The 17,708-nt window shown below is 37.3% G+C and overlaps 1 protein-coding gene across 1 annotated transcript in view; it reads right to left on the bottom strand.

Annotated features, from left to right (window-relative positions):
• Positions 1-15,438, bottom strand: part of LOC107720761 (PHD finger protein 21A-like) — a 25,683-nt gene extending 10,245 nt beyond the window's left edge. The window contains exons 1-8 of the mRNA XM_016528585.1: positions 15,219-15,438; positions 11,637-11,679; positions 10,975-11,073; positions 9,658-9,690; positions 9,335-9,400; positions 7,143-7,310; positions 6,297-6,551; positions 5,852-5,938 (exon numbers count right to left, since the gene is read on the bottom strand). Of these exons, the coding sequence (XP_016384071.1) occupies positions 5,852-5,938; positions 6,297-6,551; positions 7,143-7,310; positions 9,335-9,400; positions 9,658-9,690; positions 10,975-11,031 (666 nt within the window). The 5' untranslated portion in view covers positions 11,032-11,073; positions 11,637-11,679; positions 15,219-15,438. The remainder of the gene's footprint in view (positions 1-5,851; positions 5,939-6,296; positions 6,552-7,142; positions 7,311-9,334; positions 9,401-9,657; positions 9,691-10,974; positions 11,074-11,636; positions 11,680-15,218) is intronic.
• Positions 15,439-17,708: the final 2,270 nt, after the last annotated feature.

Below are 17,708 nucleotides of genomic sequence, written 5' to 3'. Positions count from 1 at the left end.
CATTATAAAAGTATAAGTACAAAGTATAAGAGGCTTATATAAGAGGAAATAAAGACAAAAGCAAACAATTCAGTCAAACGTATGCTACAAAGTCAGCGCTGTACTTTACTACAGTAAAGTTCAAAATCAATATATAAAGTTAAACATAACTTTGTGCTCAGCCAAAACGATATGACCAGGAACAAATAATAGATTCATGAGACCACAAATGCCTGTTAAATATATCCAAAACTAATTGCACCTCATGTTTAATCACTACAGAGACATCAGAGCCAGCGGCAAATGTCGGAAGGACTAGCCGAGCTAAGGCTGCTCTATGCGGATACATGAGCACTGAGCGCCCGGTGATCACCTTGAGCTTCGAAATCGGCATAGCAAATTTTCAAATAGGCGCTATCTTTATAAACAAACCACAGATTTGAGTTTTAAGCAATTACATTCTCTCCTGAAAAACTCTTAAAACTACATTTCATGATAACAGTAATATTTTGAAAATTACGTAGGTTTTTGGGCAATGACGTTTCACAAGTCCACAAGAACAGACAAGAGCGTATATTGAGAAACAGCTATTGTCTGTGTGAAAATATTAAATGATAAAATACACAATTATATTTTTTGTGTTTGCGCACTCTGATGTAAATAAGCCCGACACTCATGGACAGCAGAGCGGAACGAGTGAAGGAGAAGCTTTATTCCCTTGTATCACACAAAAGTAACGATTCTAGTCAACCAGTTCAACTTTCTGAGGTGAGTTTAACTCCACCCTTTTGGTACCCTTTGCTGTGCTAGGTACCCCAACGGAAGGGTACCAAAAAAGTGGTACGGTTCGCTATTTTGCTACCATTCACAACTTCTGACAATGGAAACAGACATAATTGCGTACCTTACCGTACTGTACTAAACCGTACTGCTCGGTGGAAACGGGCCATTAGAGAGTATAGACAGAAGCAGGCCAGTTCAAAATAGAGCAGTACTACAGTGGACTGAATTTTCATTGGTCAACAGATGCCTAGGTCAGAGTGCAAAGCAAAAGTTCTAGGTTGCATGACTGAGCATCACTTTCGCAAACCTTTGTTTTTTTATCTTTTTTTTTAACAACACAATATCCCCAACTGATATCAACAGACTTGTAGCATTTCTAACAGAGCGTAAAATCTAGTGTGTAAGCACCCTAAAGCAAAGAGAAAAAAAATGGGAGCAGACAGTATCACAGCAACAGCCAGTGCTGGGAAGGAGAAGGTGAGCGTCAGTTTTATTATGAGGAAAAAAGCAGAATTTGGGTCTCTAAGTGTGGAACAGTGATGTCTTGAAGTTTGGGTGATTGTGTTCGAGCAATTTTAGTTCCCATGTTAAAAACTCTTTCAAGATGAGAAGTTTAAAAATATCTTGAATCAGAATGTCTCTGTAAACAAAGGCTTTACAGACACAAGGCCTCTGAAACTAGGTTGTGTGTCCCTCTGGTGGCGTCAGTGTGGAACTGCACATACATAAGGGGAGGGGGCAGGTCTAACAGAGACGCACCTGTGGCTGAAAGGTGGGTCGAGGCGTCAATCTAGGTGGAGGGACAAACTGGGGAACTTTGATAGGCTGGGCAGAGGTGGTGGTGACCTGTGACAAAACCAGCCATTTATTGGGCACTCAGCAGGTGAAATGGAGAAATTCACAACATTTAGAGGAAATTATCCTCTATCTGGTTTCATCACAGAAGTATGTCACCATACACCCCAACCAAGCACATCAATGTCAGAAAGAAGTCATTTAAAATCTTCATACTAACTGGAGACATAAACATCCTGTTCTAAACACATCAAAGCAAAGTGGGTCTGACTATGACTACAGCAAGCTAGGCAAAAACACAGACTGGCATTTCTACTTCAGTTTAACATTGTTATATTTAAGCTAAATGGAAACACTAAGTTACGAGGAAGAATCTTTAGCAATTAGCGATTTAGGGATTCACACTCACGACAATAACATTCTTGGACACAATCCGTGTGCCGGCATCTGTGTCCTGATTGGGTAGCTTGCTGGCCACCTGAAGGTTGATTGGTGTGCTCTGGGAGTCGGAATTGGTGCCGGGTCTCAGGGGGTTGCTGATGGCAGTGACCATGGCGACTGTGGGGCGTTGTGTTGCCATGGAAGCAGGCATGGTGGAGGTGGCAGCTTTCAGCACGAGAGGTAGAGTCTTTGCAGTTATAAAACTGTAAAAGAGCCTCCAAAAGTTATGACAAATCAAGCAGCTTGTTCACAGTGATGACCAATAAAGCGGTTTCTCATGTACGTGTCACAACACACAGGTGAACACATTAACACACCCAAGCCTGTCTGCCCATTGAACGCATCACACACTTGAGTCATAACATTCAACATCCCATTCCATTCCTAATTACAGCACAGCAGTCATCCAACTCACAGTAACCAGACTAGAGAGAAGAGGGTATCATTTCATACACACACACACACACAGATCACCTGCCATGTACAACTAGGCATATAAAACAAATAGAAGATGCAGAACAAACATTTTCCATACACAGATCAACTCTTTGCAGCATCACCAGGAGGCATTGAAAAAATGTGCTACTTCTTACACACAAATATCAAATGCCACCTGCTGGTTGAAGAATATCAGCCTAGGCTACAAGAACCACTAAATTACACCCGGTCAACTTTTCTGAATCCTGCAGACTTCTGCTTAATTTGCTCCACAGTCTCAATCCTGTCTGATGCCATGGAAAACTCAACATGACCATTCTTACAACTAAAGGTTCTTTATTGGCATCAATGGTTCCATGAAGAATCTTTTAACATTTCCATTCCACAAAAGGTTCTTTATAGCGAAAAAAAGCTCTTAAGATTTTTAAAACATTCTTCACACTAAAAAGAGGTTCTTGTTTCATAAAACTGATCCATGAAAGGTTTTTAGATCCAAAATTATTCTTCTATGGCACTGCTGTGAATACACCCTTTTGGAGCCTTTATTTTTAAGAGTGAACAAGAATATTGTGCAGCAGTGGTCTACAAATGTAATGCAGGGTCCACCAACTACTGTCTGATCACAAACAAATGTTTGAGAAAAAAAATATGTATTAAACAGAAAAAAGAAAACTAAAACAAACAATCTACTAAGCTAAAGGTAAGAAGCTAAAGTTGCTAAATGTTTCAATGTCCCTCCCATGTTAAAATGTAATAAAGTATCACTCTGTACATCACCTATGAATATTCTAATTACTTTTCAATGTTTTGTTTGTTTATGAATTTTTTAACACCATGTTAGCGCTACAAAATATTCCACTTAAACATGTTTCTGAATAAAAGTGTTTTCTGGCAGTATTATAATCACAGTCCAACAGGATATGTTTAACAGTCAAAGGAACTCAGCATGAGATAGTCTACATAAAGAAGGAGCTTCACCTATCAGTAGAAACCCATGTGTAATCTTGAGTGACCCAGTCGGCACCTAGCGTAGATAACTTGGTCAAGTCTTGATTTTAAGTAATGGAAGCCATTTCTTTGTACACTTTTTATAAAGTATAAAAAGTATAATTTCAAATTTATATTTATTTTTTTTTTTTTATTTTTTTTTTTTTTTTTTACATTTTTTTTTTAATATATTTGATTTATTTTATATATAAATTACATATATTTCTTAAATATATACATGTATGTGTGTATATTTATATATGAATATACACAGTACACACACATATTATATAAACACAAATGCTAATTTTGGATATGAATAATTGATTTGACAGCACTGCACAGTATTGATAAAACATAGTCCCACCGTATAAATTATTCCAGTTGAATAGTTTAACTTACAAATGCTCTACATTACAGAAATAATAGTCAAAATAATATTAAAAGAATATATAATTAATTAAAATAATGAATATAAAATTCATTTAGTCCCACTCCATAAATTTTTTTCTGTCGAATATTCAGTTTCTCTTAGAAATGTGCCACATCACAAAAACAAAAAAGGTTGCAAATGCCACTACATGTGGATTTTATTTATATTAATAGTTCAATAGTTTATCAATTCTATGAAAAATAGTAAATACTATGTTAAATAGCAACACATTCCCAGATGGTCTTCTTCTCTCATCACAGAAAAAACTAAACAAAACAAAAGCAGTTAAAAACAGAAAGGCTGAGATTGTACATTATTGGCCATATAAAAGCAACAATGCTCTTATAAGATTCTAAGGTCACTCTGCCCTTATTTTTCACAAACTCAAAGCTTATTTCAGGGACAAAGATTTGTATTTGCAATTACAGTGTGTGCCTTTAGAATAGAGCACCGCAGATGAGTCAGGGCAATTGTTTTTCAATAAACCTTTTGGGTAAACTAGCTAATCGGCTAATTTTTTGCTGCGGGACAAAAGCAAACAATTCAGTCAAACGTATGCTACAAAGTCAGCGCTGTACTTTACTACAGTAAAGTTCAAAATAAATATATAAAGTTAAACATAACTTTGTGCTCAGCCAAAACGATATGACCAGGAACAAATAATAGATTCATGAGACCACAAATGCCTGTTAAATATATCCAAAACTAATTGCACCTCATGTTTAATCACTACAGAGACATCAGAGCCAGCGGCAAATGTCGGAAGGACTAGCCGAGCTAAGGCTGCTCTATGCGGATACATGAGCACTGAGCGCCCGGTGATCACCTTGAGCTTCGAAATCGGCATAGCAAATTTTCAAATAGGCGCTATCTTTATAAACAAACCACAGATTTGAGTTTTAAGCAATTACATTCTCGCCTGAAAAACTCTTAAAACTACATTTCATGATAACAGTAATATTTTGAAAATTACGTAGGTTTTTGGGCAATGACGTTTCACAAGTCCACAAGAACAGACAAGAGCGTATATTGAGAAACAGCTATTGTCTGTGTGAAAATATTAAATGATAAAATACACAATTATATTTTTTGTGTTTGCGCACTCTGATGTAAATAAGCCCGACACTCATGGACAGCAGAGCGGAACGAGTGAAGGAGAAGCTTTATTCCCTTGTATCACACAAAAGTAACGATTCTAGTCAACCAGTTCAACTTTCTGAGGTGAGTTTAACTCCACCCTTTTGGTACCCTTTGCTGTGCTAGGTACCCCAACGGAAGGGTACCAAAAAAGTGGTACGGTTCGCTATTTTGCTACCATTCACAACTTCTGACAATGGAAACAGACATAATTGCGTACCTTACCGTACTGTACTAAACCGTACTGCTCGGTGGAAACGGGCCATTAGAGAGTATAGACAGAAGCAGGCCAGTTCAAAATAGAGCAGTACTACAGTGGACTGAATTTTCATTGGTCAACAGATGCCTAGGTCAGAGTGCAAAGCAAAAGTTCTAGGTTGCATGACTGAGCATCACTTTCGCAAACCTTTGTTTTTTTATCTTTTTTTTTAACAACACAATATCCCCAACTGATATCAACAGACTTGTAGCATTTCTAACAGAGCGTAAAATCTAGTGTGTAAGCACCCTAAAGCAAAGAGAAAAAAAATGGGAGCAGACAGTATCACAGCAACAGCCAGTGCTGGGAAGGAGAAGGTGAGCGTCAGTTTTATTATGAGGAAAAAAGCAGAATTTGGGTCTCTAAGTGTGGAACAGTGATGTCTTGAAGTTTGGGTGATTGTGTTCGAGCAATTTTAGTTCCCATGTTAAAAACTCTTTCAAGATGAGAAGTTTAAAAATATCTTGAATCAGAATGTCTCTGTAAACAAAGGCTTTACAGACACAAGGCCTCTGAAACTAGGTTGTGTGTCCCTCTGGTGGCGTCAGTGTGGAACTGCACATACATAAGGGGAGGGGGCAGGTCTAACAGAGACGCACCTGTGGCTGAAAGGTGGGTCGAGGCGTCAATCTAGGTGGAGGGACAAACTGGGGAACTTTGATAGGCTGGGCAGAGGTGGTGGTGACCTGTGACAAAACCAGCCATTTATTGGGCACTCAGCAGGTGAAATGGAGAAATTCACAACATTTAGAGGAAATTATCCTCTATCTGGTTTCATCACAGAAGTATGTCACCATACACCCCAACCAAGCACATCAATGTCAGAAAGAAGTCATTTAAAATCTTCATACTAACTGGAGACATAAACATCCTGTTCTAAACACATCAAAGCAAAGTGGGTCTGACTATGACTACAGCAAGCTAGGCAAAAACACAGACTGGCATTTCTACTTCAGTTTAACATTGTTATATTTAAGCTAAATGGAAACACTAAGTTACGAGGAAGAATCTTTAGCAATTAGCGATTTAGGGATTCACACTCACGACAATAACATTCTTGGACACAATCCGTGTGCCGGCATCTGTGTCCTGATTGGGTAGCTTGCTGGCCACCTGAAGGTTGATTGGTGTGCTCTGGGAGTCGGAATTGGTGCCGGGTCTCAGGGGGTTGCTGATGGCAGTGACCATGGCGACTGTGGGGCGTTGTGTTGCCATGGAAGCAGGCATGGTGGAGGTGGCAGCTTTCAGCACGAGAGGTAGAGTCTTTGCAGTTATGACCGGCGTCACGGTGAGAGTCTTCTAGTCGAGGAGGTGGGAGGTAGGTTGATTGAAGGAAGCAGTGAATGAGGAGGAGACACAAAAGATGTTATAGTGCTATTGACTTGATTTCTCTGCTGTTATTGTGTACGAATTATCAGTGCATATAAGAAAAATGGTCTGTCCTTGCCTTTCATTAAAATATAATATCTTGAAATGACTTTTTTCCATTGATGTTACCAAGAGAGCAAGTGCTGTTAGATAATGTTAACCAATCACAAATTAACTATTGAGACATTGTTTAAACAAAGTCATATTGCATGTTTGGCTCCATTCTTGTATTTAATACCCAAATGTCATCAATTAATATTCATAATCGATTACAAAGATTTGTGTTTGCAATTACAGTGTGTGCCTTTAGAATAGAGCACCGCAGATGAGTCAGGGCAATTGTTTTTCAATAAACCTTTTGGGTAAACTAGCTAATCGGCTAATTTTTTGCTGCGGTACAGGAATCGAATTCACATCTCACCAGTGTTAAGTAAATATTCCGCTGCATATCACCTCCGAGTATAGTGCTGTTCTACACATTTTGTCTAAAAACTGTGTGGTGTTCAGGGTGTGAAGCGGTACCTGTGGCGCCCCCTGGTTGTGTGGAGGCCCTGTGGGCAGCTGTGAAGGGGGACAGGCGGGCGTCAGCAGCACGGTTTTACCGTCTGCGGTTGCTGGGAGCGTCTGTGGCTTCAAGTCGGGCTCCTGTTTCACCAGCAACTCCTTCCTCAACTGCTCCACCACTTTTTTCTGAGAGAGGGAGAGAAATTACCGGGAAATCATACATCCATTCACAGTCACATTTTGAGGAAATGGTGATTACAGAAAAACAAATTGTTCTGAAACACACATACGCACTTTTTCCAAGAAATAAAAATGAAAAGACCACCCCCCACCCCCCATCTCGTCTTTTCAATGTTCTGTTTATATCTGGCTGCAGCGGTTTCTAATAATAGATTATTAGTCACCGAATTCCCTGGTTTTCTTTGTTCTGGGTGTGAAGCTAAGCCGTGGCTTTTATTCAGTCAGCCTTAAAAGACCCTTCAGGTGCGAGACCATCTTAACAACACTGGAAATGCTTTTATAAAGGCCCACACATACATACACGCAGAGAAAAACGTGATTGAAATTCATCTCACACACTCTGCTGCCTCAGAGTCCTCTGGAGCCAAAGCGCACCTCTGAGAGTGCAAACACACACACACATTCCTCAACAAAGCCCTTGCGCTAAGCACAACATCAAATGAAAGTCTCTTCCTCAAAATGAATTTTGACAAAACTATTTTTCTCTTTAAGCGGATGATCACTCACATAGTAGCGGCTTTAGACTCACAAGCAGAAAGTTTACATATGCAACAGACCACCGTGTCAGCTGAGGGCCTCACATCAAGGCTAAAATCACATAAATATAAATTCATGATGCGGAAAGAGTTATATAGAATTCATATGAATGGAACTGAAATTTAAAAGGCAGACAAACTATTCACAGCTGACAGGATTGAAAAAGAGTCTGAGTAAGAATCAACCTTACGACCTGAGAAAATTTAAAAAAAATCCCTATTGTAATACGCATGTTATTTTTAATGAATATTACAAATATAATGAATAGTATCATTGAAATATGATTATAATTTTTATTCATATTTTGAAGTTTTTCATTATATTTAATTATAATAATTATATATTTTCCTTTTTCATTTTAGTTGTAGTTATTTCAAATAATTTTATTTTGTGTTTTTGTGCTGAAATAAAAAGGTTTTTATATCTAATTTCAGTTAACATTTATTTCAAATAACAAGTTTTTATGCTGTTATTTTAGTTTCACTTAATCATAATACAGTGTAATACAGTGACTTACATATACAGTATCTATACATTATATATAATCAATAATCAATACAGTTAATATCACACAAAGAGTGCCATTTTTTCTCCAAATATCAGCATGATTGCAAATGTTATACTGATATAATTATATTTATTTAAAAATATGTGTGTGCGTGTATTAAATATATATATATATATATAATTAGCATAAACTAAGTACATAACAAATGTTTTGATTGAAAAAAATCTCAAGCTCTCTGACAATCTGGAGTGTTTCCACCTCTCAGCAGGAGACGAGACAAGCCCCAACACACACATCAAACGCATGCGCTACACACAGCGGGCTGCATGTATTACTCTTCTGCCACAGTTGTTAAATGCACAGACCCAGGCCTGTCCTGCTGGCTGCTCTTTTCTCAACCGCAAAACAATTAAATAGATCAGTCTTTGCTTATTTCCGCTGTCATTTTGTCATTAAAAACTCAAATTCCCACAAGATCCAACAGCCACTTCAGGAAATCAATAAGACCAATTTGAAGCAAACAAATCAAAAATTGCTTCAGTAAACACAGATTGACCTGGACACACAAATGTGCTGAAACACGCTGGTGTTTTTGTGGTGTTGCTTGAAATTAAATCATATTTTACTAAACAAAACTACATTTCCCATCAACCTCTTTGTCACCAACAGCAGGTTAAAATACATATCATAAATTGTACAATATGAGCATATTGTTTGCTTTTCAATCTGTAGCATTAGTTCATGGCTTTAAGTAAATGAGCCTAATGAAGTCACGCAGTGTCTTTTTTTAAACCCCAATATCACACAGTCAACCTTTGCTCATTGCTCACTGACAGCATTTAATGAATGCGTTTCACTATTTAAAAACATTTGTTTCAGCACCTGAAGCAGTGAATGACGTCACAACGACTGTGAAAGTTCTTACCTGTTTCTCACTCAGAGCCGTGATTTTCGCTTGGAGCTCGTGAAGTTGTTTCTTCAGATCTGCGTTCTATGAAAAAAAAAAAGAGCAAAGATAAGTGTAAGAATCACTTATTTTTGAAACTATGAGCTTGTGTCATATCTGAACAAATACCTGGAAACATATAAATTCTGAATTGCTCAACCTTTGTTTAATAAAATATTTATACACACCACCAAGCTGCCTTAATAGTATAGAAAACATATTACTCAGCCATCAGTAATGTTAAAGTTCTCAAACAAAGCAGAGGATTATTTCTAAAGAGCAACGTCATAAAGAATATTTACCTGTGGATCCTGCTTCATTTGGGCGACAAGTTTCTATGGCAACAGAAGAGAAGACAAGAATTTGCAGTCAAAACTTATGCCAACAGTTTTGAAGGGCGTTACAGACGTTGTCTGCCATCTACAGTCCACATGTGAAACTACAGCCTATTGCACCTGCCTCACTTTCAAACAAAAGCAGACAGAGCAGCAGGCAGCCCGCCAACGGCTTTCTGTAAGAGTAACTGTCCTCCAGTTCACAACGGTTTGTGGAGACACCATTTAATGTATTCCTTTGGAACAAACATTTTACATTTGCAATGAACAAGTGTAATTTATATGAAACTTATCGATTTCAGTTGATGAGTTGATCCACTTGGTATAACATCAATCTTCCAGAGGCAAATATATTAAGAAGTGAAAAAGATAGGGGAGAGTATAATGAGTTCCCCAAATTATATTTCAGGACATCTGCTATTAACTGAAATTAGCATCTATAACATCAGGTAATAGAAATGTCTAATATTAGATAGATAGTAGATATATGCATTGCGTTGTTTTGGGGTTTAAGGAAATATCCATAAACTTAACAACAACAAAAAAAGGTACTGACAATTTTCTGGCAGGATATCCTTTTTTTTTTTACAGGGTACATCTAAGGCCCTTTCCAAATATACAGTCACATTACAAAAAAAAAAAAAAGAGACATTTTGCACCACTTTATAAAAAATAAAAAAAAGCCCAGGGGTGGTTTTATGTTTCTTCAAAGTTTCTGCAGTCCACCAGTAGGCAACAGTGAGTCATGCGAGACCACAACACAACCCGTTCAGTTGCCCTGGATGAGGCAGAAATCCCACTTCCACCTGCCTGTCAAATATTCCAAGCGATATGAAACGAAACCAGACGCCGGCACAAAAAAAGCCTCCAGTATGTAAAAGAACACCTGCTTGAGATGATTCGTTAAAATTGAAGTAATGGCTTACGCTTTATCTGCCCAGTATGACCCTGATTCTCCTCCTTTTCCTTTCTCGCCGTCCCTCCCTCCCTGTCTTTTTGTCTTTCTCTTACCCCACTCAGACAGCTCGACTAATTTTCTGCCTGCTGGGACACGCCGCCTCTGACTGCGAGGGACAAGAGGAGAAACATATCTTCATTTATCACCAAGCGCAATAGAGGACCTGGAGACTCCCAAATCATTTGAATCATCCGTAAAACAACGAAGGTGCTTTCCAGCATCGGATTGTGATTTTAGGTCTCATGTACTGAAAGTACAGAGACACTTCAGCACTGTTTTCCCCACCTGATTTAACTGATTAGAGGCCCATTTGCGAGATCTCCTACCTGATGGACTTGTATTTCCACTTTCAGGGCCTCCTGTAATGTTTGCAATTCCATCATTGATCCAGTTCGCCAGAAAGTCCCAGGAAACTTTCAGCCTGTCTAGAGAAATCAAACAAGAGAGGTTTTGCAGACTTTTTTTCTATTTTATATATTTAACCATAATTTTGCGAGATGCTCGGCGGTTGACTTAATCCAATACCACCACGAGGGGGAACACGAGTCGGTATCTAATGTGGTTTGAGGGAAAAATGCACTTCTCTAAATCGAGCCGTGATTCATGATGTCTCAGGTGGTAGTAAACAGACACGCTTTATTCAGCTCGTATTCCCGGAGCGACACACTGCGAGAACCTCTTGTTTAAGTTCAAAAAAGTATTTTGGCGAAACGGGACTAAGATGAGAAATAAAAACTCAATGGAGGGTCTTGTTGAAAAGCAATTTTCTGGGAAAACTGGGGTTGGCGGAGGATAAAAAATTTGTGACAATCGAAAAGATGGGCAGGACTGTTTGCCTGTCGTCGGACGAATCGGAACAACCTCGATGCTTAGTGTAACAGTGAGCGAAACAGAGGCAGTGTTACAGACATTCATTCACTCTCATTGATTTTGGTGTGCGGCCCTGTGCCAAGAGGACAATTATAACAGAGGCTATTAGAGGACTTACCAGCTGGCACGGAGACTGGTGTTCACGTGCTCTCTCCAACTCCCTGCACAAGTTGAAACACACACACACACACAACCTATTAGATGGGGGAAGAGACACTCCACTTCCCTCTCTCTCTCTTACAGTCTGTGTAAAAAGGGGCAACATTGCAAGCACAGCATTCAGCGGGCTCGTAATTGCTCATCCCATCTATGAACCCCACGACAAAAAAGTCCTGCATCCCTGTGCATCTCCCGGCATCTTCGCGGACCTAAAAATATCTTCTTCAAAACTCAAGCATCGGATTTGTCCTTTGTGCTGTCCTGCCAAATGGAGTTCTGAGATATTAAGCGAAGCCTGTACTCGCCAGCGATGACATCTGTCATGACCACACGGCAGACGGGTATCTCAGGACCTTCAGCCTACAATGCACAGGAAATGACACCCTCTCAAATCGACAAGTGTATGAGTCACTCTGCCGGTCTTTGATCAAATAAAGTCTATAATAACACACAACTAAATAGTACGATCACTGGAACTTTAGGAAGAGAAACGTGTTAGCTTGGGTGCCCAAAAAAATTGAGAGTGATTGTGAAAACTGAAGTGGATTATGTACGTCTTTTAAAAGCACGTTGTCTATATTCATAATATATTAAGTCATAATTCTTGAATGTTAACTAGCGAAAAGACAAAAGGTGCAAACTACCAGAAAAAAATGCACCATATATAAACATTACCAAAAATAAATAAAAAATCACAATCCAAAACCTTTACTAAGTCTCTGTAATAATTTACGGAAACTTGAAACTTATATTATTAATATTATTATTAATAATTATAGTTAACCACGTAAGAATAGCACCATGTAAGAATTAGTAAAATAATAATAATTATAGTAATAGTATCCATAATAATATCACTATTCAACTCATGAAACTTAGTTTAGAGGCATACGTCTTTTAAAAGCACGTTGTCTATATTCATAATATATTAAGTCATAATTCTTGAATGTTAACTAGCGAAAAGACAAAAGGTGCAAACTACCAGAAAAAAATGCACCATATATAAACATTACCAAAAATAAATAAAAAATCACAATCCAAAACCTTTACTAAGTCTCTGTAATAATTTACGGAAACTTGAAACTTATATTATTAATATTATTATTAATAATTATAGTTAACCACGTCAGAATAGCACCATGTAAGAATTAGTAAAATAATAATAATTATAGTAATAGTAATCATAATAATATCACTATTCAACTCATGAAACTTAGTTTATAGGCAAATTCCCCTGAAATAGCTGGAAAAAATGATCTCATTAGGTATTTTGTTATGGATGCCATAAAAGAGATTTATGTTGAATCATGATGCTGACCAGCTTTTAGAAAGCATTAGCTAACATCTTAAAAATTGTGTCTTAAAACCCTGCATATTAAATATACAAAGAGGGAGAAAAATTTATATATTTACTTTTGAGTTTACAATTCAAATTAGGTTCTTATTTGCAATAGGAAAGCTATACAGTACAGTAACACGGGACTTTTAGTGTCTCTGTAAAGTTTTCGGTGACCTGTTGAAATGTTCTTTGTTAAACTATACAACCAGCCCAGATCAAAACTGCATTCCAGAATAAAACTTTTAGTTGTGGTTTGCCGAATATATAATGTACCTCGTATTTTAAAAGGTAAAATAAAGCAATATGAATTACATAAAAGTGAGAATAAGTTGAAATAACATATTACTGTAATCAATCAGGTACATTGTATAACAACATATTATTACGGCATTTTCATATTCGTATTTAAACGAATACCTATAAATGTAACAACAGACAAACATTGAAATTACTTTAATTCAACTATTAACAACTGATTCATCTGAGTGCGGGGAACAAATATACTTTACTTAAGCAAACTGTCACTGATATAAGACAGCTACAAATAGACGAAATAAGGGAAATGTGAATTATTGTCCTTTATAAATAGTATCCAGGCCTGGATGAGGTAACAGAATATCACAACTACACCTGACAGGACACAAGTTATAGGACTGAAATACTTCCAGTGTCATGTTACATAAGCCAGTACGTTTTGATTTGCATAACTGCTTGATATTCATGAATGGCATCAACAACAAAACTCCTGTGGATATTCCAATGTAGTTTATGAGTATTAAGAAGGCATTATATCTATTACGCACATTGGTACATGGAATCATAAATACCCCAAAGATTTGATTGCCACAGTACAAACATTAAAAGTGAAACTACCTGGATAAGGAAAACAAAACCTAAAGAAAGAGCTCAACATGTCAGATGAGGGTGTAAACGCATTTTAAAGTTCCACAAACATGAGAAATATCAACGAGTTCAAAATATAAACATGAAAGCAAAACATGAGCAGAAAACAAAGTAGATAAAAAGTGAATCAATAACAATAACAAAGAAAAGGATAAACACTTTACTAAAGTTTGACAGATATCAACAATCAGTTGAAAACTAAAATAAATTGATACTAAACATGTAAGGCTTTTGTAAGGTTTTACAAAATGATCCAACAAAGACTATGAAAGACAAACTGTTCCCACATAACATAACTCAAATAAACTCCAAATGCTTTAATATGCCACCTGCAAAACTACAATAGTGTGCAAAAACACTCTTGACAGACAGTTAAGCTGCATTTAGACCCCAAATTATCCTGAGCTATACATGAAACCGGCCTTTAGTTCTGTACATCTGATCAGGGATGTGCAAATGACAGGAAAAGTTAAGCAGCACGTTGATTAGGCCACTATTATAAACCTCTGGGAAACACGAAAGATGATGCCCAAAGTGTTTACCGACAGCATACTTTTCACAAAGATTCACAAAACGGAGAAATGCGTGTTTGATCCACTACAATATGAGGGTAAAAGCGTTGTGAGTTTCTTTTTCACTCAGCCTCCTCCAACCAAAAAAAAAGAGAGAGCAACATTAAAAAAACACTTTCTAAACAAACAACAAAATCGCAGTGCTTTAAAAAGCATCACTTTATCATCCACCCACTACAAGCCCAGGCACTAAAAGCGTTGAAAACTACCAAAATAGGAGTGAATCTTTTTTTACAAACCTGCTGCTGAATATAAGGAGCTTTCATATTGTGCTACGGCTAACTCTGCTAAAGCTAACAGGCCAACAGCACAAATTACAGTTAGATGGACTCGACTGAGCCGCAACCACTAATTCAAGCCATGCATGAGCAAAAGATCTTCATTCGACCCTCTTTTATCCCCCCTGCTGCCATCGGATACACTGTTTCCACTGAGCTGGAAACAACCGTTGCGGCAGCAATGTATCCAGCGAAGTTTAAAATGTTACAAAATAACAAAACGCGCGGAACGTTCGATTCACGCGCTGCACTTAGAAATACACCACTCAACTCCTAGAAATAAGCGGAAATTCTGCTCCAAAATCATCGGGATCCTGACTTCTCTACCTACCCGATCGCGACGGGGTTTGGATTTGGAAAAGCGACGAAGAGTCTCTGAACGATTAAAGTCCAAAAACGAGGCGCATAAAAGTTGCAATAATAAAAAAAAGATCCCAAGGTGCACTTACCCTCCTCTACTCACTTGAGCAGTAGTGCCTCTCTCTCTCCCCACAAATTATTTAAATAAATATTTACAAACACTCCGAGGTCTCGGTCCGATCCGATCCCTCACATAGCTGTAGTGGTGCTCTGGGCTGAATTTAGCTAGGTTACCGAGCTTATTTTTTGTTTGTTTAATTTTAATTTGTGTGTGTAAAAAAAGAGAGAAACTGAGATACAAAACAAGAACTCTTCTTCAATCTCATTCACCACAGCCGCAGCACCCGACGATTCATCCGCGCAGGAAGAGGGAGACGAAGGGGGCAGGAAAAGTAGCCGTCAAAAATCACAAATACCCCAAACATCCATCCAAACGATTCAGAAACATCGAGATTACTGTAAAAGTGCGCGCGCTTGGTGTAAAAGTGGACGTGAAGTTTCCTCAAAACGTGTTTGGGAAGAGGACTATTTTTTGTGACGGTGCGGCGAATTTATTTCACTTTGCCTAAGGAACAGCGGTAGTGCGTCTTCCATTGCCTAGGGAAAAACCCGGATGTAAACTCGGCGAAACTCATCTGGAGAAGAGAAGTGGCAGTCTAACTCACTCAAACTCATGCATATATACTCACAGACAGCAAAATAAGTTTTTTTTATTAGCATGTTGATTATATATGAATACTGCTATAAACAAACACAAAATAAATATCTATTTCAAATATACAGTAAATATAACTGGTTAAATTATGCACACAATATGCATACATTAAAAAGTGCCAGACTGTAATAAAATAAGGAAAAGGTGCTGCTTAAAGTATCTACCAATATTACAGGTTAATAAAAACATTCCTTATAAAAACATATTAAATGCTCTAACAGAATTTCACCTTTTACATTTATACACCGCACTAGGCCTACAGCTTTGTTTAAAGTCATAGAATAATAAAAGCAAAAAGCTAATTTCATGTATACTTGAACTTCCCCAATATTAATAATTGTATAAAATATTCTTAAAAAATTTTGTTTATTCTACTGCCATTAAAATGTATATCACTTACAAAACCATATGTAGTTTTTAAATGAAATTTTCTTGCATAAGGGTTTATGACGTGACACTCCTTTTTTCATGACATTTTGGGATGCAAAGGATGACTTGAATTCACATTTCCTAATATTAATGTGCTTTCAGTTTCTGAAATAAACTGCAAAATGTTAGATATATTAAAAAAAACAAAAAAAAACCTATCAGTCCCGGGACTGTAAAAAGTTACTTTAAAAGGCCACCAATCCTGAAAATGTTGGTATAGCCTAAATCATTTATCATAATCTTTTATAATTATTTATTTAAAAAGTAAGTATTTAAAATATATATATATATATTGTTAATATATAAAAAACTTTTGTTTGCCAAATCAAAATCAGTGTAACCAATATTCAGGAAGCCATCTCGTTGTCACATGAAAACCGTGAAAAAAAAAAATTACATATCATGTCACACACACATATATATATATATATATATATCATGTTTTGTTGTGGTCCAAAGGAGCAATCCTAGAAACATGACAAATGTGTTTTAAACAATTTTTTTTATTGATTTTTAAATATCATTTTGGACATTCTTATTTACTGTTGACACCTGTACAAAACATTATTGTTAAACGTAAATAGGATCCAGGTAAATGCATTTTATGCTATATATGACTTCCTCAAAAGTTCTAATAGCTAACTGTATAGGATGTGCTTTTTTATTTCTATCCCCTTGTACACTGAAATATATAATTATGTCACCTACATCCAGTTCCAACTCCTCTTTATGAACATTATGTCCATCCCCAACATATTTTCAAAGATGCAATGAATATATAAATATACACTTGCTTCCTTGTCATTACTACAGAAGAAATCACAAGAGTAGCTCATCTATATTCAACTAAACGTTCCAGTACTACGTTTCACAGAATAAATCGTCTGCAAGTGACTGCATCCTCCCTTCCAGACCACCATGTCTGCCTGACACCACTTCACTCCTCCTATAACCTAACATCAAGTCAAAGTAAACGCCGCTGTCATATACGACTCAATGTGTTTTATAGCTCTTCGATTAAACCGAGCGCACGTGCACCGCCGCCACGACGCTTTATGTCTGTTAACAGAGTAAAAAAAATAGATTTACTGAATATTCTACGCAAGCGAATGCTCCTACCACGTTATGAAAGAGGTGGCCGCTCCGTTAACCAATGAAATTGTCAGGAGTTAACAGTTTTTTCTGGGCCGCCATGACATATTTTTGAGGCTGCTCGAAATAGGCTTTTTTTGTTGTTGTTGTCGTTGTTGCTGCTGAATTTGTGCTGAATCAATACACCGTGAATCAAAAGGATTGCGCTGTGTGGCAGGTGTCTGTAAATGTAGGAGCGGTAGAATTCGCTTCAAATACTTAAAATGAGCTTTGATCTGAATTTAACTCTCAGTTTGGGGCTCTAAACTCGTCATACAATGTGCTGCAACACGCGTTTAAAACT

The sequence above is a fragment of the Sinocyclocheilus rhinocerous genome, unplaced genomic scaffold (assembly GCF_001515625.1).
Source record: "Sinocyclocheilus rhinocerous isolate Xijiao unplaced genomic scaffold, SAMN03320098_v1.1 scaffold1022, whole genome shotgun sequence".
Taxonomy (NCBI): Eukaryota; Metazoa; Chordata; class Actinopteri; order Cypriniformes; family Cyprinidae; genus Sinocyclocheilus; species Sinocyclocheilus rhinocerous.
This window is presented reverse-complemented; position numbering and strand designations above follow the sequence as displayed.